This window comes from Anolis carolinensis, unplaced genomic scaffold (genome assembly GCF_035594765.1).
Source record: "Anolis carolinensis isolate JA03-04 unplaced genomic scaffold, rAnoCar3.1.pri scaffold_13, whole genome shotgun sequence".
In the NCBI taxonomy this organism is placed as follows: Eukaryota; Metazoa; Chordata; class Lepidosauria; order Squamata; family Dactyloidae; genus Anolis; species Anolis carolinensis.
In genome coordinates, this window is record NW_026943824.1 from 4,928,541 (window position 1) to 4,952,282 (window position 23,742).

General features: G+C 41.1%; 2 protein-coding genes across 5 annotated transcripts in view; both read left to right on the top strand.

Annotated features, from left to right (window-relative positions):
• Positions 1-9,491, top strand: part of cunh7orf50 (chromosome unknown C7orf50 homolog) — a 134,512-nt gene extending 125,021 nt beyond the window's left edge. For all 4 annotated transcript variants that reach the window (XM_062964238.1, XM_062964240.1, XM_062964237.1 and 1 more), the window contains exons 4-5: positions 8,276-8,357; positions 8,721-9,491. In XM_062964238.1, the coding sequence (XP_062820308.1) occupies positions 8,276-8,357; positions 8,721-8,903 (265 nt within the window). In that variant the 3' untranslated portion in view covers positions 8,904-9,491. The remainder of the gene's footprint in view (positions 1-8,275; positions 8,358-8,720) is intronic.
• A 5,502-nt stretch (positions 9,492-14,993) lies between these two features.
• Positions 14,994-23,742, top strand: part of cyp2w3 (cytochrome P450 2W3) — a 33,579-nt gene continuing 24,830 nt past the window's right edge. The window contains exon 1 of the mRNA XM_062964316.1: positions 14,994-15,638. The gene's annotated coding sequence lies outside the window, so the exon portion shown is untranslated. The remainder of the gene's footprint in view (positions 15,639-23,742) is intronic.

Consider the following 23,742-nt stretch of genomic DNA (forward strand, 5'->3'; position numbering starts at 1 on the left):
ATATTCGCTTATCCAACGTTCTGTCGGCCCATTTACATTGGATAAGTGAGACTCTACTGTATGGAGACTCCACTATCCTCTTCAGCAGTTGAATGGACTCTTACCATCAAAAATCTCTTCCTAAAATGTCTTGAATCTCTATTCTTGTAGTTTGAACCTATTGAGTCTAATCTCTGGAGCAACTGAAAGCATATATTCATAGAATCATCAAGTTGGAAGAGACCTTGTGGGTCATCCAATCCCATTCTACTAAGAAGCAGGAAATCCACATTCAAAGCACCCCCGATAGATGGCCATCCAGCCTCTCCTTAAAAGCCTCCAAAAGAAGGAGCCTTCACCACAAGCTTGTTCTATCTTCTACTTGGCCTTATCGTGCCACTTTTCAATGTTTTCTTTTCCTAAACTGAACAATCTGGCTTCCTAAGCCATTCCTCATAAAATAGTGGATGTTGCATCCCAGGGCAGCGTGAGCACTGAAAACCAGACAGAGACCAATAATCATATAATATCTTTATTAAAACTATTATAAATCCAGGAATGAATAAGTGGAAAGGTTGAGCAGATAATAGTCCTTTATGAAAAGGTATGAATTAGTCCGGAGAATTGGAGGGAAATGTCCAATATTATTGTCCGAAGTCCAGAAACTGAAACACGCTCAAAACTGTTGGGAAGTTCTTGAGCAGGGAAAAACAAGGAAGCAAGACTGAATAACAAAGTCCAAAGTCACTAGAAAGTCTTTGATATCAAGGCAGGAACGTGATGAAGCTGAGGCAAAACTTGGTTCAGGAACAAGGCAAGGAAGTAGACTTAATCCGGGTCTACTCGGGAGTCGCAACTCAGCTTGGCCGCCATGATCTGGAAACTTGGCTTGGAATAAACAGGAGCTAGAGTCGGTGAACCTTTCTCAGGAAATAGCAAAGTTGACACCGCAAAGTGTCCACGGTGCAAAACACTTTTATGGAACTTAGATCTGATCACAAACAAGGAAAGCCAAACTCCCTAAAGGTTCCCAAGGGAAAACCTTCTATCCATTATCCCCTCAAGATGCCAAGCGGTTACTCCTGCGGAGTTCTTGTTTCTCAGATCTCTGGCGATGTAGAAACTCCCTTCTGTTGAAGGACACATTCTCTGGGGAACTAAGAACATCTGGTTCAGCCATGGGAATAATATTTTCACTTTCTCTCCCAATTAAGGAATCATCCGAGCTATCAACAGCCGGCAGCTGTAATTGGAAAGAGCTCTGTGGACTAGGTAAAAAGTCAGAATAAGCTTCGTCCTGGTCATGGTTCATTTCTGGATCAGGTTCAGAAGCCAAAGGTGGCTGGGGTATGACAGTGGATATGAAGAAAAATGATAGATAAGTGTCAGTGGAAATGGGAGAAACCACCCAATTTTGGGAAGTATAGAACTTCCTCAGGGCACATTACTTTCTTCTTGGGTTTCTTAATGACTTTTCCTCTGTTATGTCCTCCCATGTTTTTCCTGGTTTAATTCAAACGAAACCAAAGAGAAGGGGGAAATGGAGATCCTTTTGAAGTAAAAAAGAATAAGAAAAGAAACCAACTCAAAAACCCTTTAATCCATAAGTAATATCCAAAATAAGCTGTCAGTTTTAGCCAAGCTCAGATCCCCTTCCATCCAAGAATATCTTTAATGCACATATCAGGCCGTTTGTGACATTGTGGTATTGCGGGGGAAGAAGAAAACGGAGCAGTATTATGCTTTTTTTTGCTTTTCCTTCCCCTGAGGCTGGTAACATATCCATCGCCCGATGATCATAAAAAATTGTGTATAAATGAGAGGGATTAACCGCCCTGTTTGTAAATGATCCCGCATGCTTGGACAGGGCTTCTGCCAGAACGTGGGGCCCGTCTTCCCCTCCTGTAGCCACCCCACAAGAGGATCGTCGTGGGAGGGAAGCAAAATACGTTGCCTTTTCTCCCTTACACATTGTATCACTGGCTAAGAAGGCTGACTTCCGCCCTTAGGCCAATCCGAATTAGGTGTAAAACAACACGGACATCTGGGCACAGCAACTCGCACATCTATCTGCCTTGTGTCACACTTGGCACGGGATGAAGCAGGATGTTAAATATTTTCATCCTGGGCAGATAGGACTCTCTGCAGCCCATAAAGAGTTGGAATTGAAGTTGCTTCAGGCATTACTGTTGCATCACAGGGCTATGGAGAAAGTATTCAACTTCCAAGGCACTCATCTATGTCTTGGGGACTACATTTCATTCATATGTCCTTCCTTTCAGACTAACCTTTGACTTCGCTTCTTGAACCGGCTGGTCATTCTCAGTCCCTGACTATACATGAGTAGGCATTAACCTTAGTGCTAAACCCAGCATTAGTCCTACTTAAACTCATTGAAATCAATGTGGCAAGTTGTGATTAACATGTCCATTTTATTGAGTATATTCTGTCATGGTTTGCAAAGGCACTGTGCTATATGTGTGTTAACTGGAAAATGAAGAGCATGAAACCGATTGTCTGAGCCTGCAAAAACCTGGGAATTGATTTGATACTGTTTCTGTTCTGCTGCTGTAGAACCAGTTTGAACAAGTTTCTTTTCAGGGCTAACTGAGTACCGCTGGAGATGAGCGAGCTGTGTACTCAGAGAGGCTTTGCTATTTTTATTTATTTATTAGCGTTAGTCCTACTTAAACTCATTGAAATCAATGTGGCAAGTTGTGATTAACATGTCCATTTTATTGAGTATATTCTGTCATGGTTTGCAAAGGCACTGTGCTATATGTGTGTTAACTGGAAAATGAAGTGCATGAAACCGATTGGCTGAGCCTGCAAAAACCTGAGAATTGATTTGATACTGTTTCTGTTCTGCTGCTGTAGAACCAGTTTGAACAAGTTTCTTTTCAGGGCTAACTGAGTGCCGCTGGAGATGAGCGAGCTGTGTACTCAGAGAGGCTTTGCTATTTTTATTTATTTATTAGCGTTAGTCCTACTTAAACTCATTGAAATCAATGTGGCAAGTTGTGATTAACATGTCCATTTTATTGAGTATATTCTGTCATGGTTTGCAAAGGCACTGTGCTATATGTGTGTTAACTGGAAAATGAAGTGCATGAAACCGATTGGCTGAGCCTGCAAAAACCTGGGAATTGATTTGATACTGTTTCTGTTCTGCTGCTGTAGAACCAGTTTGAACAAGTTTCTTTTCAGGGCTAACTGAGTACCGCTGGAGATGAAAGAGCTGTGTACTCAGAGAGGCTTTGCTATTTTTGAGTCCTGTTTGCTGGTGAGAAAAGAGGATGAAGAACTGTATTCCTCTCTGGACTGTATTCTTCTCTGAAGCAGATTTGTGGACTGAGAGGGACTATTGTGAATACCACTGTTCTTTTGATCTCTTTGAATTAATAAATTTCCTGTAGTTTTGTCTTTGTTCTGCAAACCTGAGTGGTACATCATTGTTCTGTGGGTGACTCTGGGCTCATGGGCACACGTAAGAGCTTCCATTTATCAACAGTCTGCAATATATTCTACATAGGATAAACTTTGGATTTACCCTGAGTGATGGGAGTGATGTTAAGAAAGTTATACTCACATTTCTCTGCCGGACTCTGCTTGGCTTGCTGTGTTTGAATTGTCTCCTTAAAACACTATGAGAATTACCTTTTAGCTCTTGTACTTCTACTTTGCTAAGAATGGTAGCAAGTAGGAATTCTTGCTCAACTTCCACATTTGTAGTGTTTTCCCTCCTGTTCTGTCAACAAGAGCCTGGATGAATAAGCTTCCTTTCTCTTCACAAGTCTCTAGTACTGTTTCACATTTGAGTGAGATGGAAGAGCATATCCAGAGTTGAGTTTAAAACCACAGGTTGGACAGACTTGCCAAGTTTCCTTTTTTTTTCAGCGAGAAACATGGTGTTGGTTCTAGCTTCTGTAAATCTTACACTAGGATTCTCTTGACTTCCTTCTGGCTTATTGATGTTCACAGAAATGGACATCTGCGAAGAGCTATTAACGACTGCCACCAATTTGTAAAGGACTAAGAATGACTAAGGTTCTTTCAGGCAGGGGAAATCTTTTTATCCCACCGCTGCCACCAATTTGCGAAGATGCAACCACCAAAGACTCAGAGAGGAGACCTTTTTTTAAAAAAAAATCCTTTCTTCTTCTTATTCACTTTAGATGGTAACACAACTTGGTTTATAATATATGCGACAGAGGCTTAGATGTTGGAGGAACAATAACAAGTTTATTCAAGAACGACCCAAACAATTACCGTCCGGTCAGCCTCACATCGATACCAGGAAAGATTCTGGAAAAGATCATTAAGGAAGTGGTCTGCGAACACTTAGAAACAAATGCGGTCATTGCTAATAGTCAACACGGATTTACCAAAAACAAGTCATGCCAGACTAATCTGATCTCTTTTTTTGATAGAGTTACGAGTTGGGTCGATACAGGGAATGCCGTGGATGTAGCGTACCTGGATTTCAGTAAGGCCTTCGACAAAGTCCCCCACGACCTTCTGGCAAACAAACTAGTAAAATGTGGGCTAGACAAAACTACGGTTAGGTGGATCTGTAATTGGCTAAGCGAACGAACCCAAAGGGTGCTCACCAATGCATCGTCTTCATCATGGAAAGAAGTCACGAGTGGAGTGCCGCAGGGCTCCGTCCTGGGCCCGGTTCTGTTCAACATCTTTATTAACGACTTAGACGAAGGGTTAGAAGGCATGATCATCAAGTTTGCAGACGCAACAAAACTGGGAGGGATAGCTAACACTCCAGAAGACAGGAGCAGAATTCAAAACGATCTTGACAGACTAGAGAGATGGGCCGAAGCTAACAAAATGAAGTTCAACAGGGACAAATGCAGGATAATTCACTTCGGCAGAAAAAATGGAAATCAAAGATACAGAATGGGGGACGCCTGGCTTGACAGCAGTGTGTGCGAAAAAGACCTTGGAGTTGTCGTGGACAACAAGTTAAACATGAGCCAACAATGTGATGCGGCGGCTAAAAAAGCCAACGGGATTCTGGCCTGCATCAATAGGGGAATAGCGTCTAGATCCAGGGAAGTCATGCTCCCCCTCTATTCTGCCTTGGTCAGACCACACCTGGAATACTGTGTCCAATTTTGGGCACCGCAGTTGAAGGGAGATGTTGACAAGCTGGAAAGCGTCCAGAGGAGGGCGACTAAAATGATTAAGGGTCTGGAGAACAAGCCCTATGAGGAGCGGCTTAAAGAGCTGGGCATGTTTAGCCTGCAGAAGAGAAGGCTGAGAGGAGACATGATAGCCATGTACAAATACGTGAAGGGAAGTCATAGGGAAGAGGGAGCAAGCTTGTTTTCTGCGGCCCTGCAGACTAGGACACGGAACAATGGCTTCAAACTACAGGAAAGGAGATTCCACCTGAACATCAGGAAGAACTTCCTCACTGTGAGAAGGGCTGTTCGACAGTGGAACTCTCTCCCCCGGGCCGTGGTAGAGGCTCCTTCTTTGGAGGCTTTTAAACAGAGGCTGGATGGCCATCTGTCGGGGGTGCTTTGAATGCAATTTCCTGCTTCTTAGCAGGGGGTTGGACTGGATGGCCCATGAGGTCTCTTCCAACTCTACTATTCTACAGAGCTTAGTGGTTACAATATTGTTTCTCACTTAGAGGCACTTTTATTAACAGTTACAATAGTAGAATGAGGTAAGACAAACTCCCTAAAGTGTCATGTAGTTAGAACTTCTTCCTCTGCTACTTTTAAACTGCAGTCACCCTGTGATATACGATCACAGATTCTCTGTTCCTTACCAGGACACAGACTACATTAAATAAGTCACCAAACTTATTTTAAACCGATTCAAAAATGAACAATTGAGTCTCCTTGATCCCCTCAACCTAGGATCAGTCTTCCCTGTGCCTCATCAGAGCACAGACTGAATCCCTTTTTTAAACTCTGCACTTTTTCAACAAAACGGCAGTTGGCTCTGCCTACTTCTCCATGGCAACCAGCCTCTGAGTGCTGAGATGCAATAACTGTAATACTTACCCTTTTAAAACACAAACACACAATCAAACATAACATCTGTAAACCAAAAATTCATACTTCATTACAACATCGTTCTATGCTTCTGTGTTATTCTCATGGATCTTTAAGATATCAATGACTCCTTTAAGAACTCTGGGTGGGAATGCAGCCCACTTAGCAGATTTTCTAGTGATTTCAAGGACTTTAGAAACAAAGACTCATATTTTCATATTTAACAGTTAGTCCAGCAGTTCTCATCCATGCCTCCTGGCCCCATTTGTGATTGCAGTGAGCAATTTGTTTGCTAGGGCAGAATAGATTTAATTTGTCGTTTTTTTCAGTCTATCCGTCTTGACAGTGTTTGAGTTACATTAGCACTTTTGTAGAATTTCCTTTCCAGTGGATTTTTGGAGCTTAAATATTTCCATGTCAAGTCAAGATCGGGCATTATCTGCCTTCCACGCACAGCCTCACAAAATTGGATTTCCCCCCTTGTGCATGAATATACAATCTTAAGGTATTGACATTTACATTCCCAGCACAGTATCTTCCATAGTAGCATTCATGTAAGAATTAACTCTTACTCTCTCCTCAGTGATACAGAGGAAAAGGTCAATACTAGATTTTATTTAATGTGAGTTCAACGATGTAAGAAGATTAATTTTACTTCCACTCAACTCCCAGCCAGTTGCATTGGTTTTCAAGCCACATTATTTTCCCATAACGTTTGCTTGGTCTGCAGTTTAGTGTGTTTATACATACAGAGCCAGGGACTTTTTCTGTATATTGTAATTATTGAAGTATGGCATTTTGGAAAACGTTTGCAAGTGTTTTGAATTGATTTTGAATCATTTAATTTACAAGATGTCTGCCTTCTTTATGCTTTGAATTTGATTAGCCAGTTCAGTCCCATGAAAGATAAAGCTGTGTATCGACGTGAGGATCAAAATGACCCAAAGTTGTGTAACTAGTTAGTTAGTTAGTAATAGGACAACTGTATATTTACACGTATTATAGATTTCTGTGTATCTTAGTGTTAGCGAGGACACAGCAAGACACACAAACCTCGGCCTTGCTGCTGTTATCCTCATAACCCTAAACCATGGTTTAATGTCAGGAGCATAACCACAACCTTGACTTCCCATTTCTCTTTGCCAGCTGCCTTTTGGTGACAAGACCATAATGTGGATCAGTCTCATGTGCCTGGCATCAGTCATGGCCTGAGCGATCATATATCCAACTAATAATATAAGCTACCAATTAAACTGTGGATGGGTTCGTTTCAGTTGGTCAAGCTGGGAATGACATCTGAGCACTTAAATAGCTTTTCTTTAAGTGGGTGAGAGTATTTCTGTAATCTAGGACCCTTTTCCTGTAATCTAGGATCCCTGTGTGTACTCTGAGTATATCTTGGGATTTTCTGACCCCAAATATTCAAGTTTGTTTTTACTTTCTATATTACCTTGTGTAACGAACTCAGGCAGGGGGGAATCCTTTTGAAATCCCACCTCTGACACCAATTGTGGAGAAGGATGATGTTTTTATTAAATTATATTATATATATAACTATATTAGCTGCCACCAGTTATTAAAGATGTTTTTATTTTAAAACTGCCACCAAATTATAGAGGTTTTATAATGCTGCCACCAAATTACCAAGGAGATCATCAATTCTTGTTTATTCTTGCTGTGTGTATGTATGACAGAGACTGAGATGTTTGAAGGAATAATAACACATTTATTTAGGCACAAGCTTGATGGTTACAATAACTTTTCTTCTTGTTCGAGGCACGTTATTGAACAGTTGCAAAGTTATATTGAGATGTTTCAAACTTTAAAATTCCACTTCAATCACAGAATATCTGTTTCTAGTCAGGAGACAGACTACCTTAAAATAAGTCACCAAACTTATTTTAGACTTGACTCAAAATCCAACCTTTGAGCCACCCTGATTCTCCAACTGAGAATCAGTCCTAACTGCAATTCCTCCAATTACAGACTACCTTAAAATAAGTCACCAAACTTATTTTATCCCTGATCCCCTAACTTAGGGTCAGCCTTCCCTGAGCTTCAACAGAGCCCACACTGAGTTTCCCTCCAAATTCTGCTCTCTCTTCAGTTAACCCAGTTGGCTCCACCCCCTTCTCCATGGCAACCAGCCTCTGAGTGCTGAGTAACTGAAATATTAACCCTTTTTAAAACACAGTTAAACATGGCATCTGTAAATAAAAAATCACACTTCGTTACGCCTTGCTTAATTTGAGTTTTCATTTGTTTTTCTGCAGCTGGTCCAAAAACCCCAAAGAATGGAAATTTCAGAAGACGAGGCAAACATGGCTCCTGTCACACATGTATGACAAAGAAAAGGTATGCCTGATATTTGTCTTCTTTGAATTGAGTATCAGCATTGTTTAATTTATTCTTTATCTCTCACATTGGGTAAAACCAGTACTCATGAATCATAGAGTTGGAAGAGACAGCATGGGCCATCTAGTCCAACCCCCTGCGAGAAAAGGATGTTGACTAAAAGTCTGGTACCTTGTTCTGGACTGCATCTCAAATCCAACTGCTTTAAGACGTGAAATCTTTTGACTTTAGCACTGCTCTCTATGAAGGGAAGTTATTCTCTCCTTCGCCATGCCCATCTCTTGGTGCAGGTGCCAAGAGCCATTGAATGACTGGTTGTTAGCTGATCAGGACATTCACATTCTCTCCCTTTTCTTCTTAAAGGTCCCCGATAAGTATTTTTCCATTTTGCTGCGGTACCTTGAAGGGCTCCAAGGAAACGCTCGAGACACAACTGTACAGAAAGCGGAAGCTTTGATGAAGGAATATGACAAGTCTGAAACAGAGGATTCTGTCCCTTTGGAGACATGTGAGCGCCTTCGGAAAGTTCTTCAGCTGTTGTCATGAAACCCTTTCATCCTGTCAGGCTTTCCCTGGGATCCATGTATCTGCATAATGTTATGTATGGGAACAGCGCCTTTGCTGTACTTCTTTAAAATTCAGTCGCAACGTTCAGCTTTAGTCAAAATGATGTTTTTAATCTTCGTCCTCCCGTTCTGAAAGCAGATCTCTCTCCCAAGGCACTGCAAATTCAACTAAAATGGCCAGTATTAAATCCAATAACACTTGGACTCAGACCTCGTCTTTTAGGAATATTTTTAACCTACTCCTGTGCAATTTTTATAAGGATTCTCACTTGTTTATGGCATTCTTCCCTGCCCAAAATAGTCTTAAACCAAAGCTAGCTGGCATCTTTCAATACTTGTGCCTGCTTTGGTTTGTTAATCGCTGGTTTCATCATTTACTCATCCTTCGCACATACGGAGCAGAAGCTAAAGCTTTGTAAACACTTTATGTTGTTCTGTCTTCATTTTATTTCAGAGGAATAAGAACTAACTAAACCATGGGCTCTTCAATGCCATTCTGCTCCATCCCCGACCTTCCTATTATCCTCACATGATTGTTTTCCAGTTCAATAAATATTTCTTCAACGGTTTTGTTTGATAGATGGTTGCTTTCATGAGCGTGGACTTCTTCAGACATTTGTGCAAAATAAAAAAGACGTGCTTGGGGCTGTGATAATGAGTATACTAATTATCCAAACAGCGGAGGTGCTAATTGAATTGTTGTCCATCTATAATTATCAGATTTTCCCAAACAGCTTACTGTTATTTAAACCATTGCATTCATCTGGGTTTTTGACAACCCGTCACCAGCTTGATTTTACTATGAATTTTGAAGCATGGAAGAGATTAGCAATTCTGAAAGCGGCTAGCATCTTGCATTCCCTTTAAGACAACATCGTCGAGGGAGCCAAAAATATAAGTGATCCAAGATGTGCTGCGCTAACACAGTAACTGAAAAGGAATGTAATATACTTGCGCAAACTGAGGTACGAATTGGCGGGAGAAAAAGAATGAGAGAGATTGAAGGAGAGAAAAGAAAGAAGAAAAGAGGCAACAAATCCCATCACCTAAGTTTCACTCCTCCCTCTTTTCCTCACCTTCCTCCACTTCTTCCTTCTTTCGATCCTTGATATGTGATTGCTTTCAATAGAAATTCAGATTATCTATTTAAAAATATGTTCTGTCTTCTCCAGCATGTTCTGTCTTCTCCAGTATTACAGACAAAGTGGAAATAAATCAAGCAAGGGACTAAACCAAACACATCTTGGAAATTCTTGGGATATTTAAGTTACCTGCCCTGTCTACTGGCACATTTAAATCTTCTATATGTATAAAAGGGTAATGAAATTTCAGCCTAGGACAAAACAACAAAACTGCACATCCCCGAAACACTAAACTTGGCAGCACAACCCCTCATCCATGCCTCTACGTTCATACAACAAAAAGAAAAGAAAAATGAAGTCCTAATTAGAGGGAGATGAATAATTGTTTTTATCCAATTGCTGCCAGTTAGAATGCTAAGCTCCGCCCACTTGGTCTCCTAGCAACTCACTCAGCCCAGGGGACAGGCAGAGTTAGGCCTCACTTAGGCCTCTTCCACACTGCCTATAAAATACAGATTATCTGATTTGCACTAGATTATATGGCAGTGTAGACTCAAGGCCCTTCCACACAGCTATATAACCCATTTATAATGGACTTAATGTAAGGTAAAACCTTTACCCTTTACCTTAACTACCACCTATTCCTCAATACTTTATTTCCCATACCACCATACTTCACCACAGCAACGCGTGGCCGGGCACAGCTAGTAGTTTATAAAAGTGTTGGAGTTGACAAAAGGCCCAAATCACAAGTGGCATTCAGCTAAATAATGCATCATTTTAAAACCAGCCAGTTGTGTCAACAAAAATGCAAGGCAGAGTAACAGACTGAGAAATGAAATCGTCATTTGCCAGATCTAATTGTCTTACGGCTGAATCAATTTGCATTGTGTATGTTGACTGGGAGGATTCATGTCCTAGAAAAAATGCTGAAGTCGAGGCTTTCATGCAGAATTTTTTAAAAGATTGCTTAGACAGGAGATCTGCCTCTGACGATAATGTTAATTGCTGAAAACATTGTCAGCATAGCGGTGCGCCTTTTAATTTGGATAGTCATTGCTGCATGCTAGTATTGTGCATTGTTTCTCTTTTCAATTTGGAGCTCCAGTTTTATAAAGTTACTGATGAAATGGATCTGTCATCCTCTTTTAGGAATGATGATGTGTGTCTATTATTTATGCGCACTTCAGAAGAATTCTGGCCCGGCGCCATTTGTTTCAATGTTTCAGAAAATGATGAAGCTCGCTTGACCTTGCGCTGTGTTAGTCTTGCTTATTACTGTATAAAGTTGGCCAAATAATTGTAAAAAAGCAAGGAAATGAAATCAAATCATCATCTTACTGCAAGAACGCAGACCTCCCACGTACTGCTAATTTCCTATGAGACTCAGATACCAACCGCTTTGATTTTTATAAAAGTGTTTGCTCTCTCTCTCACTTTAAGAACACACATAGATCTTTCTCTTTCTCTCTCTCTCCCCATATCAAAACAGCATTAATTTTCTTAGGACTTAGTCAGTGTCAAACTTGGAAAAGATTGTTTTTTAAGGTATCACGAATTTGATTCATTGCTCTGTTGAATACCATGCATAATTCAGTCATATTAATGTTTCTCTCCCACAGTCTGCCACCCCTGTGTTTAATGCTTTGCAGATCAGGGCCAAGGCCAAGTTGGAGCTATAGGAAAAATCTAATTTATTTGAAGATTTCTCAGGAAAAAAACAACTACAGTATCAGGATGTACTCAAGAGGGAAAAGGTTATTAAGGAGGACAAACAGACAATCCAGGAGAAGTTACAGTGGTTTGCAATTCCCTGAATCTACAGGAAAGAAGCAACCATTTTTGTGCTTTTAACTTGGTTTTTGAACTAAAAAGAGGACAATGAAGGAGGAAGAGAGGGAAACTGGGGCCGGGCTGTGGCGCAGACGGGAGAGCAATGAGTCACTGACCAGGAGGTCATAAGTTCGAGGCCCGCTCGGAGCTATGTTGTTGTTCGTCTTTGTCCTGTGTTAAAAAGGCATTGAATGTTTGCCTAATATGTGTAATGTGATCCGCCCTGAGTCCCCTGCGGAGTGAGAAGGGCGGAATATAAATGATGTAAATAAATAAAAAAATAATAGTAACCAGCTGCTATAAATCACTACTGACCGAGAGGTCATGAGTTCGAAGCCCGGGTCGGGTTAAGCCTCTGACCATTAATAGCCCCGGCTTGCTGTTGACCTATGCAGCCCCGAAAGACAGTTGCACCTGTCAATTAGGGAAATTTAGGGACACTTTATGCGGGAGGCTAATTTACAACACCATAAAAAAAACTGCCAGCAAAACACGAGGAAAGGAATGAGGAAGTACAGCCACTACGGGATGGTGAAGCAACAGCTCCCCCTGTGGCCGGAATCGTGAAGCTGGAAAAATGTTAAAAATGCCTCTGAGTCTGTCTAAGGTATGTTGTTTGTTGGCATTGAATGTTTGCCATATATGTGTTCATTGTAATCCGCCCTGAGTCCCCTTCGGGGGAGAAAGAAAGACGGAATATAAATACTGTAAATAAATAATAAATAAATAAATAAACTGGGACATTTTAAAAGTGGAATAACAGAAGATTTATCAGGGCTGTTACTATCCAAATCAGAGCAGTGGAAGGGTTTGAAATCTAAACCCAAATTGTCTAATTTTCAGACGCCTTTGAGAACAATTGCTTCAGCCAGAGTCAGGAAATTGAAGTCCCCAAAATGGTAAGAAGAAGAAGGTCCCAAGTGGCAGAAGATTGTTCTCTTAGCCTTAATGGACAAGAGATGACCCACCTGGTATTCCTATTTGCTGCCAGGCTTAGAGGCTATTGGCATACGGGGATCTGTTTCCAGTTCTCTTGACCAATTATTCCAGTAACATCATTTTTATACAAAGCTTTGAATGAAGCATAGAAACATAGAATCGAAGAGTTGGAAGAGACCTTGTGGGCCATCCAGTCCAACCTCCTGCCAAGAAGCAGGAAATCGCCTCTGAATATATGTATATTGAACGTGGTAGGTGAGATAACGTTTATTTAGAAAGAAGGAAGGAAGGAAGGAAGGAAGGAAGGAAGGAAGGAAGGAAGGAAGGAAGGAAGGAAGGAAGATTGAAAGAAAGAAAGATTGGAAGGAAGGAAGAGAGAAGGAAGGAAGGAAGGAAGGAAGGGAAGAAAGAAAGACAGGAAGGAAGGAAAGAAGGAAAGGAAGGAAGGAAGGAAGAAAGAGAGGAAGGAAGGAAAGGAAAAGAAAGAGGAAGGAAGGAAAGAAAGAAGGGAAGGAAGGAAGGAAGGAAGGGGAAGGAAGGAAAGAAGGAAAGGAAGGAAGGAAGAGGACGGAAGGAAGGAAGAGGAAGGAAGGAAGGAAGGAAGGAAGAGGAAGGAAGGGAAGGAAGGAAGGAAGATTGAAAGGAAGGAAGGTGGAAATTTCTCCAGAGCATTTTCCAGTTTGACTCTTGTGAAAACCCACATCCCAGGGCGTACGTTGAATCTGGATTCCCCTTGGGGACATAGGGCAGAATACAAATAAAGTTTTATTATTATTTATTATTCCCATTCCTGGCTGCCCTTTACCAGCTTGTGTCATTGGCAGCTGCCTCTTTGCCATCTTGGTCCACAGAACCTTGCCACCAGTTGTTTCGTTCTATTTCTGTCTATTGGCCACTGGGGACTAAAAAGCCACGTGGGCGTATTCTGAGCAAAAACCTCAATCGTAAGCTATGAAAATGTATTCTTGCATTTTTGCAAACAATGAGCATTGTAGGGGGAAAAGGGTTGGTTGAATGAAATTCCCACAGTCTTGACTTCGTGGAAGTGTCAAGAAAGAAAGGAAGGAAGGAAGGAAGGAAGGAAGGAAGGAAGGAAGGAAGGAAGGAAGGAAGGAAGGAAGGAAGGAAGAAAGAACTAAGGTTTATGTACAAGGTTTTGTGGATGAACGGCTCAAGTATTTTGTATTACAGTAGAGTCTCACTTATCCAAGCTAAACGGGCCGGCAGAAGCTTGGATAAGCGAATATCTTGGATCATAAGGAGGGATTAAGGAAAAGCCTATTAAACATCAAATTAGGTTATGATTTTACAAATTAAGCACCAAAACTTCATGTTATACAACAAATTTGATAGAAATAGTAGTTCAATACACAGTAATATTATGTTGTAATTACTGTATTTACGAATTTAACACCAAAATATCATGATATATTGAAAACATTGACTACAAAAATGGCTTGGATTATCCAGAGGCTTGGATAAGTGAGGCTTGGATTAGTGAGACTCTACTGTATTTTAAATCTGATTTTAATTGCTTATGTTTTATTCTTTTGTTTTGTTGTATATTGGCATCAAATTCTGCCAGTTTTGTAAGCCGCCCTGAGTGAAAGAAAGAAGAAAGAAAGAATAAAGAAAGGAAGGAAGGAAGGAAGGAAGACTGAAAGAAAGAGGACTGAAAGAAAGAGAAAGGAAGGGAGGGAGGGAGGGAGGGAGGAAGGAAGGAAGGAAGGAAGGAAGGAAGGAAGGAAGGAAGGAAGGAAGGCAGGCAGGCAGGCAGGCAGGCAGGCAGGCAGGCAGGCAGGCAGGCAGACAGAAAGAAAGAGAAAGGGAGGGAGGGAGGGAGGGAGGAAGGAAGGAAGGCAGGCAGACAGACAGACAGAAAGAAAGAAAGAGAAAGGAAGGAAGGGAGGGAGGGAGGGAGGGAGGGAGGGAGAAAGAAAGAAAGAAGGAAGAAAGAAAGAAAGAAAGAAAGAAAGAAAGAAAGAAAGAAAGAAAGAAAGAAAGAAAGAAAGATTGGAAGGAAGGAAGGAAGGAAGGAAAGAAGGAAGGAAGGAAGGAAGGAAGGAAGGAAGGAAGACAGAAAGAAAGAAAGAAAGAAAGAAAGAAAGAAAGAAAGAAAGAAAGAAAGAAAGAAAGAAAGAAAGAAAGAAAGAGATTGGAAGGAAGGAAGGAAGGAAGGAAGGAAGGAAGGAAGGAAGGAAGGAAGGAAGGAAGGAAGGAAGGAAGGAGGAAAAGAAGGAAGAAAGAAAGAAAGATAGGAAGGAAGGAAGGAAGACAGAAAGAAAGAAAGAGGAAGAGAAAGAGGAAGGAAGGAAGGAAGAAGGAAAGGAAGGAAGGAAGAAAGAAAGATAGGAAGAAAGATAGGAAGGAAGGAAGAAGGAAAAGAAGGAAGGAAGGAAGGAAGGAAGGAAGGAAGAAAGGAAGGAAGAAGGAAGGAAGGAAGGAAGGAAGGAAGGAAGGAAGGAAGGAAGGAAGGAAGGAAGGAAAGCAAGACAGACTTTCCAGGACTGGATGCAACTCTTTTCCACTGAAGAATAGCTGCTGGAGACAGCTATGATATATGCCATGTATGGGCATCAGCCATAGGCCTGAAGGCTGGAATGGCCATAAGGAATGTTGCCTCCTTCCCACTTCCATGCGGATGGGCATGACGCTTGGTTGGACTCCTTTTAGAAATAGATTCAGGAGCTGCAGAGATTTGAATCTTACTTAATTGGTCCTGTAAACTCAAGAGAACCGGGACATGTCACTTGGCCAAGTCTTCTTGTAAAGGAGAATGTAAAAACGTCTGTCTGGTTTCACATTATGCAAGGAAATTAGTGCTTTTTTGGAACACTATGACATCCAAGTCTGAGTATTCGGTAAGCAGATTGAAAACGTTGTGACCTGATGAAGTATTCTAAGCTATTTGGAAACATAACTTGTTCTGCTATGTATTTAAAACTAATTGTAAAGTGCCTTGGGAGGATTTGGTCCTGGAGAAGCCGCATATAATACTCTCAATATATACTGTATATACTCGAGTATAAGCCTAGTTTTTCAGCCCTTTTTTTAAGACTGAAAAAGCCCCCCTCGGCTTATACTCGGGTGAGGGTCCTGGTTGGCTTATATTTGGGTCAGCTCATACTCGAGAATATATGGTACATTTATTATTTTTCTCTATTATTATTGGCATTATTACATTTATTATTTTTCTCTATTATTATTGGTATGATTATATTTGTTATTTTTCTCTATTATTGTTACTACTATTACATTTATTTTACTCTATTATTATTATTATTACATTTATTTTTTCGCTCTAATCTTCTTCTTCTTCTTCTTCTTCTTCTTCTTCTTCTTTAATGCCTTTTAAATTTATTTGTGTGTTTTTTGTATTTGATATTATTGTATGTTGGTTTTATATCTGTAAGCTGCCCCGAGTCCTTCTGGGGAGATGGTGGCGGGGTACAAAAATAAAATTATTATTATTATTATTATTATTATTATCATTGCATTTATTATTTTACTCCATTTATTATTACTTGTATTATTTTCCTATAATAATAATAATAATAATAATAATAATTACATTATTATTTTACTCTATTGTTATTAAAAGGATACATAAGCACATTTACATTTACATCTACGGCATTCCCTGTATCGACCCAACTCGTAACTCTTTTTTCGACAGAGTTACGAGTTGGGTCGATACAGGGAATGCCGTGGATGTAGCCTACCTGGATTTCAGTAAGGCCTTCGACAAAGTCCCCCACGACCTTCTGGCAAACAAACTAGTAAAATGTGGGCTAGACAAAACTACGGTTAGGTGGATCTGTAATTGGCTAAGCGAACGAACCCAAAGGGTGCTCACCAATGCGTCATCTTCATCATGGAAAGAAGTGACAAGTGGAGTGCCGCAGGGCTCTGTCCTGGGCCCGGTTCTGTTCAACATCTTTATTAATGACTTAGACGAAGGATTAGAAGGCACGATCATCAAGTTTGCAGATGACACCAAACTGGGAGGGAGAGCCAACACTCCAGAAGACAGGAGCAGAATTCAAAACGATCTTGACAGACTAGAGAGATGGGCCGAAACTAACAAAATGAAGTTCAACAGGGACAAATGCAAGATACTTCACTTCGGCAGAAAAAATGGAATGCAAAGATACAGAATGGGGGACACCTGGCTTGACAGCAGTACATGGGAAAAAGATCTTGGAGTCTTTGTGGACAACAAGTTAAACATGAGCCTACAATGTGATGCGGCTGCTAAGAAAGCCAATGGGATTCCGGCCTGCATCAATAGGGGAATAGCGTCTAGATCCAGGGAAGTCATGCTCCCCCTCTATTCTGCCTTGGTCAGACCACACCTAGAATCACACTGTGTCCAATTTTGGGCACCGCAGCTGAAGGGAGATGTTGACAAGCTGGAAAGCGTCCAGAGGAGGGTGACTAAAATGATCAAAGGTCTGGAGAACAAGCCCTATGAGGAGAGGCTTAAAGAGCTGGGCATGTTTAGCCTGCAGAAGAGAAGGCTGAGAGGAGACATGATAGCCATGTACAAATACGTGAAGGGAAGTCCTAGGGAAGAGGAAGCAAGCTTGTTTTCTGCTGCCCTGCAGACTAGGACGCAATGGAACAATGGCTTCAAACTACAGGAAAGGAGATTCCACCTGAACATCAGGAAGAACTTCCTCACTGTGAGAAGGGCTGTTCAGCAGTGGAACTCTCTCCCCCGGACTGTGGTGGAGGCTCCTTCTTTGGAGGCTTTTAAACAGAGGCTGGATGGCCATCTGTCGGGGGTGCTTTGAATGCGATTTCCTGCTTCTTGGCAGGGGGTTGGACTAGATGGCCCATGAGGTCTCTTCCAACTCTACTATTCTATGATTCTATGATTTGATCAGATTTGGACAGTTTTATCTTAAATGTGAGCTTTATGTAAATATTCAGAAACATTTAACCTATAGATGCCTCAATGAATGTAATGTTATTGGTATCTATTTTTATTTCTGAAATGTACCACCCAATACTCCATTTATTATTACATTTCTGAAATGTACCAAACATTGACTGCTTATACTGCAGTCAATGTTTTCCCAGTTTTTTGTGGTAAAATTAGGTGCCTCGGCTTATATTCGGGTCGGCTTATACTCGAGTATATACGGTATATATGTATGAGGGGAAGGGGAAAGGAAAGGGAAAAGGAAATGAAAGACTATCAGTTTTATTCCATTATTTTGCAACAGGCATATACCACTTGCTGCCGTTCCTATATTACCCTGAAAAAAATCTAAGATATATTAATGTGCAGCTTGGTAAAAAAAAATACTGTACACTTGATCTTGTGGTATTAGTTCTGTTGTTGTTGCTTTGTTCTGGGGACAGCTGAAATAATATTCCAATGGATTTGGAAAACAAAGAGAAGGAAGCTTTGATTTTAAGAGAAAACCCACCAGGGTGAACATTCTCAATAGCTCTGCCAGTTCCTGGAAACAAAAGCTAAAATGACTATAGTTTTTTGTGGATTAAAAAAGACCAAACCACTGTCATATAATGCAAAATGCAATTTCATGTCAAACTACTGCACAGATGGTCATTTTTAACCCCATTTGTAACATAAAAGCTCAAAATCTAAACAGCTTCCCAAGTTGCTTTGAAACCAAAGCCAGCGCCTACTTCAGTGGTTAAGGATTATTCCATAATCATATTTTTTAAAAACAGTTTTCCCAGTCGTAGATGCAAATTCACTTTGATAACTTTTTCCACCTAATAATTAGATTTAGCTTCCATTTGTTCAACAAATTTCTGTACAGGAAGGCAGGAAGGAAAGGAGACTGGATATATTTTCCATGAGGCCATCTGGTTGCAAAAGCTTTTTCCACTGTTAAAAATCAAAAGGTATATTGCAAGTGATAAAACCTTGAGATAAATATACATGTAGACCCGAATATAAGCCGAGACACCAAATTTTACCACAAAAAAACTGGGAAAACATCGACTCCAGTATAAGCCGAGGGTGGTAAATTTCAGCGATAAAAATAGATACCAATAAAATTACATTAACTGAGGCATCAGTAGGTTAAATGTTTTTGAATATTTACATAAAGAGGGCCACTTTACCTAGCAACAGCCAACCTCTCACCTAGCAACAGCCAATCCTTCACCTTTGTGGTACAACAGACAAACAAACATACATATTTTGACTTATGCAGATAGATAAATAGACGTGGCTGATGCATTTCACCAAAGGCTATCTGGCTTCTTAGTTTTCCACTTTGAAGGGCATTTGAAAGATAGCAAGACTGCAGATATTTAACCAAACCCAAGGAGATGATTATCTCTAAGCCTTCTCTGTGCTGTCTTAAGGTGGAATATCTTACCATGGTGGCGAAGTGTGTTAAAGCACTGAGCTGCTGAACTTGCAGACCGAAAGGTCCCAGGTTCAAATCCCAGGAGCGGAATGAGCGCCTGCTGTTAGCCCCAGCTCCTGCCAACCTAGCAGTTTGAAAACATGCCAATGTGAGTAGATCAATAGGTACTGCTCCGGTGGGAAGGTAATGGCACTCCATGCAGTCATGCCTATGGCCACATGACCTTGGAGGTGTCTACGGACAACGCCGGCTCTTCGGCTTAGAAATGGAGATGAGCACCAACCCCCAGAGTCAGACAGGACTGGACTTAACGTCAAGGGAAACCTTTACCTTTTATAACTTGAGAACACGAGGTTTCAAACTCTTTTTCAACCATGGAAAACATTTGGATGGCATTGAGCACACTGCCCTCTTGCGGTTTCAGAGAAAGGCAAAGGTGAAATTCGACCATGAAAGACCCATGATAAGATCACCGGATCTCCATTCCTCACAACCTCTGAGGATGCCTGCCATAGATGTGGGTGAAACGTCAGGAGAGAATACTTCTGGAACATGGCAGACAAGCCGGAATACATACTACAACCCTCTGATCACCGGAAAGTTGCCATAAATAGCAAACTACTTGAAGGCACACAACAGCAAAACCACACCAGACAATTCACTCTCAGACACAGAGTTGGGTTCGTATCAACGTGTTTCTAATAAAAAGTCATTACAGATGTATTGTAAACAACAGGATGGCAGATTATGGCGTGATCAGCTACCAAGATTCATATAGACAATTCTAGACAGAGTGAAACACAGAAGGTATATGTCTGTCTGAATGCTGATAGCTTGTCTAAGGTGTGTAGAACTAAGAAGCCAAAGCCTTTACAGAAATGACAGGTTCTTGGGAAGAATTTGAAGGACAAATCAGCTCCAGTGTCCAAGGGAGAGGAGAATGTAATGCTCCTAGGCAGCAACACTGGGAATCAACATGGAGGCCAATAAACAATCTGATATCTTTATTAAAGCAATAAAAGTTTCAAACAAAAACAAGCAGAATAGTTAGTCAAGCAGTTGACCTTTTAGGAAAGATCAAAGTTAGTCCAAAAAATGAAAGTCTTATGTCCAATATTAGAGTCCAAAATCCAATAACCGAAACACACTCAAACTTAATGGAAGTTTGAGTGGGGAAAGAAGCAAAGTTCCTCAGGAAAATACTTGAAGTAATAGTCTAGAGCAAGGTTTCAAGGCAAGGCTAGGGCTGTTCGTGATGGATCTGAAATGCAGTCCAAACTTGGCAAGGGACGAGACGCAACACCCGGTCTACTCGAAAGTAAGCAGGCCGCTTGGAAGCTCAGGATCAAGAGACGATGTGTTCTTCCATCAGAAGTTCAATTGACACCGCAACAGAGATTCTCTGCGCAGAACTTTTATTGAAGTCCAAGAGCTCCCCCAAGCAGGTGCTTGACTCCCCAAATCTTCCCAAGAGAAACAAGCTGCTAACAACGAGGCGGCAGATGCCTGTCTCCCCAATTCTTCCCAAGAGAACTGGCTTAGCCACAATCGCCTCTCTCTGCTAATCTCGCACTTCTCCTTAAACTTTGTCTTTGAGAGCGATCTGTTTTGAAAGTAGCCCTTCTATCAAACTCCAAACTCTCCGGAGATCCAGGAAGAGCCGGCAACATCTCAAGGGCATTCCTAATTGGCTCTGGCACGGCAATGTCAACAGGAGACATCTGGAAAGGGATTGAATCTTGCTGTGGTGGGAAAAAACCCAAATCCTCTTCAGTTTGATCAGCAATGGCTGCGGGATCAGGGGCCAAGGGTGCCTGAGACATTACAGAGACGTTCCAAATACAAAGACAACACGAGTAAAGTTATCTCATAAAGAAACTGTACTTGTGTCTGTTTTGCCACATTGCAAAGAGCATCAGTTTGGGTTTCGTTAAAGAAGAAGCTTTTAATGCCTATCGGTCATCCAGCATCAGCAACAGGGGTGGTCCTCAAGGGACCTGCTTGCTTTTCATCTCCATTTCTTTTCTCAGAATATCCCTGGTGGGCTGATTCTTGGATCAAAAACCTGGAATCCATCAGCTATTGTGCTGATGAAATGTAAAAGAAGAGAATGCCAAAGTGGAACCACACCAGGAACGGCCAGCAGAAAACTTGGTAAGGAAGGGAGCTGTTTCTGTTGTGGATGCTGAAGGTTGTGCAGCAACATTGGACTCCAAGTCCTTTCCTTATGACTGTAGCTGAAATGCCAAATAAGAATGGTACTTGGACAAGCCCAAAATATGTCAGTCTCGAATATGTCTTCCTCACCTTACGTTCCCATCGTTTCAACCTAGGAAGTCGTTTACGAGTTACTAGATTTCATATTCAGCTTAGACTCTCCGCAGCTCTGTGGGATTATTTCAGAGCCAACTCAATTAAAGGTTTTGTTCCGTTTCCAAAAATACCTAAAACATTGGCCTCTTTTCTGGTTTCCAACTCCTACTGCTGGCCAGGCTGCATTTCTTAAAGCTCTCACTTTCAGGCAGGAAAAAAAGTTTTTTTCTATTCTGATTGATCTGCCATGGAGTCCTGCTATGTTCCTGAATCCAGATTCAAATTGTGGAGCACTTCATAAAAAATGGAGCTTGCCTTGGGAAGTCTACAAGCAAGAAAGCAAGAGACCCAGCCCATTGTTATCCTGTAGCCAATATACTCAATTTCATACTGAAGTCCCGACACCCACAACTCCCAGTTGGAAAGAGAAGGGCGATGGAAGGGTTATTATTATTATTATTATTATTATTATTATTATTATTATTATTATTATTATTATTGATACAATGACATTGTATGACACAGCAAACAAGACAGATATGCTGGATTTCGTATCACAAAATCACAAGTCGGACACTTCCCAAGTGTCTAGGACTGTGTGATGTATTTTCGGATGATGCGCGCAGATCCCAGTCGGGTGGCCTTTTGCAGTTGTCAGATCGTAACTTTGTCAATTTTGTTTCCGGCTGAGATCTTTTGGCACAGGACCCAATGTGCCCATCACCACCGGGACCACCTGCACTGGTTTCTGCCAGAGTCTTTGAAGTTCAATCTTGAGGTCCTGATAGCGGCTGAGTTTTTCCTGTTGTTTTTAGTCAATGCCACTGTCACTTGGGATGGCAACATCAATGATCCAAACCTTTTTCTTTTCCACAACTGTGCTGTCTGGTGTGTTGTGTTCCAGAACTTTGTCAGTCTGGATTCGGAAGTCCCACAGTATCTCTGTGTGCTCATTTTCTCTTACCTTTACAGGTTTGTGATCCCACCAGTTCTTTACTGCTGTTCCAATGAGTCATTTGGGCCACATAGTTGTGCCTCTGTTTGTAGTCTGTCTGTGCAATTTTCTTACAGCAGCTGAGGATATGATCCATGGTTTCGTCGGTTTCCTTGCACAGTCTGCATTTTGGGTCATCAGCTGATTTTTCGATCTTGGCCTGAATTGCCTTTGTCCTGATGTCTTGCTCCTGGGCTGCAAGGATCAGGCCTTCTGTCTCCTTCTTCAGGGTCCCATTCGTGAGCCAGAGCCAGGTCTTCTCCTTGTCAGCTTTTCCTTCAACTTTGTCAAGGAACTTTCCATGCAATGTTTTGTTGTGCCAGCTGTCAGCTCTAGTTTGTAGTGCGGTTTTCTTGTACTGGTTTTTTGTCTGCTATGCTTTGAGGAGTTTCTGATTTTTGACTTCAATCAAAGCAGGTTCCAATGAATCATTTGGGCCACATAGTTGTGCCTCTGTTTGTAGTCTATCTGTGCAATTTTCTTACAGCAGCTGAGGATATGATCCATGGTTTCGTCAGCTTCCTTGTACAGTCTGCATTTTGCATTATTATTATTATTATTATTATTATTATTGACACAACGACGTTGTATGACACAGCAAACAAGATAGATATGCTGGATTTCGTATCACAAAATCATTATTATTATTATTAATTATTATTATTATGGAATATCAACTATGCAGGTCTGGGATGGACAAGGACAAATAAGGATATTGCCATGGCAAATAAGAATTCTGTACCCCAAATGAAAATCTCGTTAATTCTCTGAATTTCTAGCCTTACAGAGAGAGAGCTGGGAGCTGAAAATAGTTCCCACTAAAACCTTTCCAAATGTTGCAGTGTTTTCTTTCACTTAGCTTACTATTTGTGCACAACCCCACAGTAGATTTCCAAATACAGTAGAGTCTCACTTATCCAACATAAACAGGCCGGTAGAACGTTGGATAAGCAAATATGTTGGATAATAAGGAGGGATTAAGGAAAAGCCTGTTACACATCAAATTAGGTTATGATTTTACAAATTAAGCACCAAAACATCATGTTTAACAACAAAGTAGTTCAGTCATTGGGTCTGCCCTTCCCTTCCTTCTTTGTCCAGCTAAAACATATCTATATCTACATTGCTGAATGAATGCAGTTCGACACCACTTGAACTAACACTGCTATGGGACCCTGGGAGATGTAGTTTTCTTAGGGCTTTGCATTAAACCGCAGTGTATATACACCCATAGAAGGCTTTGGCCTTCTATGGGTATATATGCACTGTGGTGTAATGCAACAGGGTTTTGGGAAGTTGTAG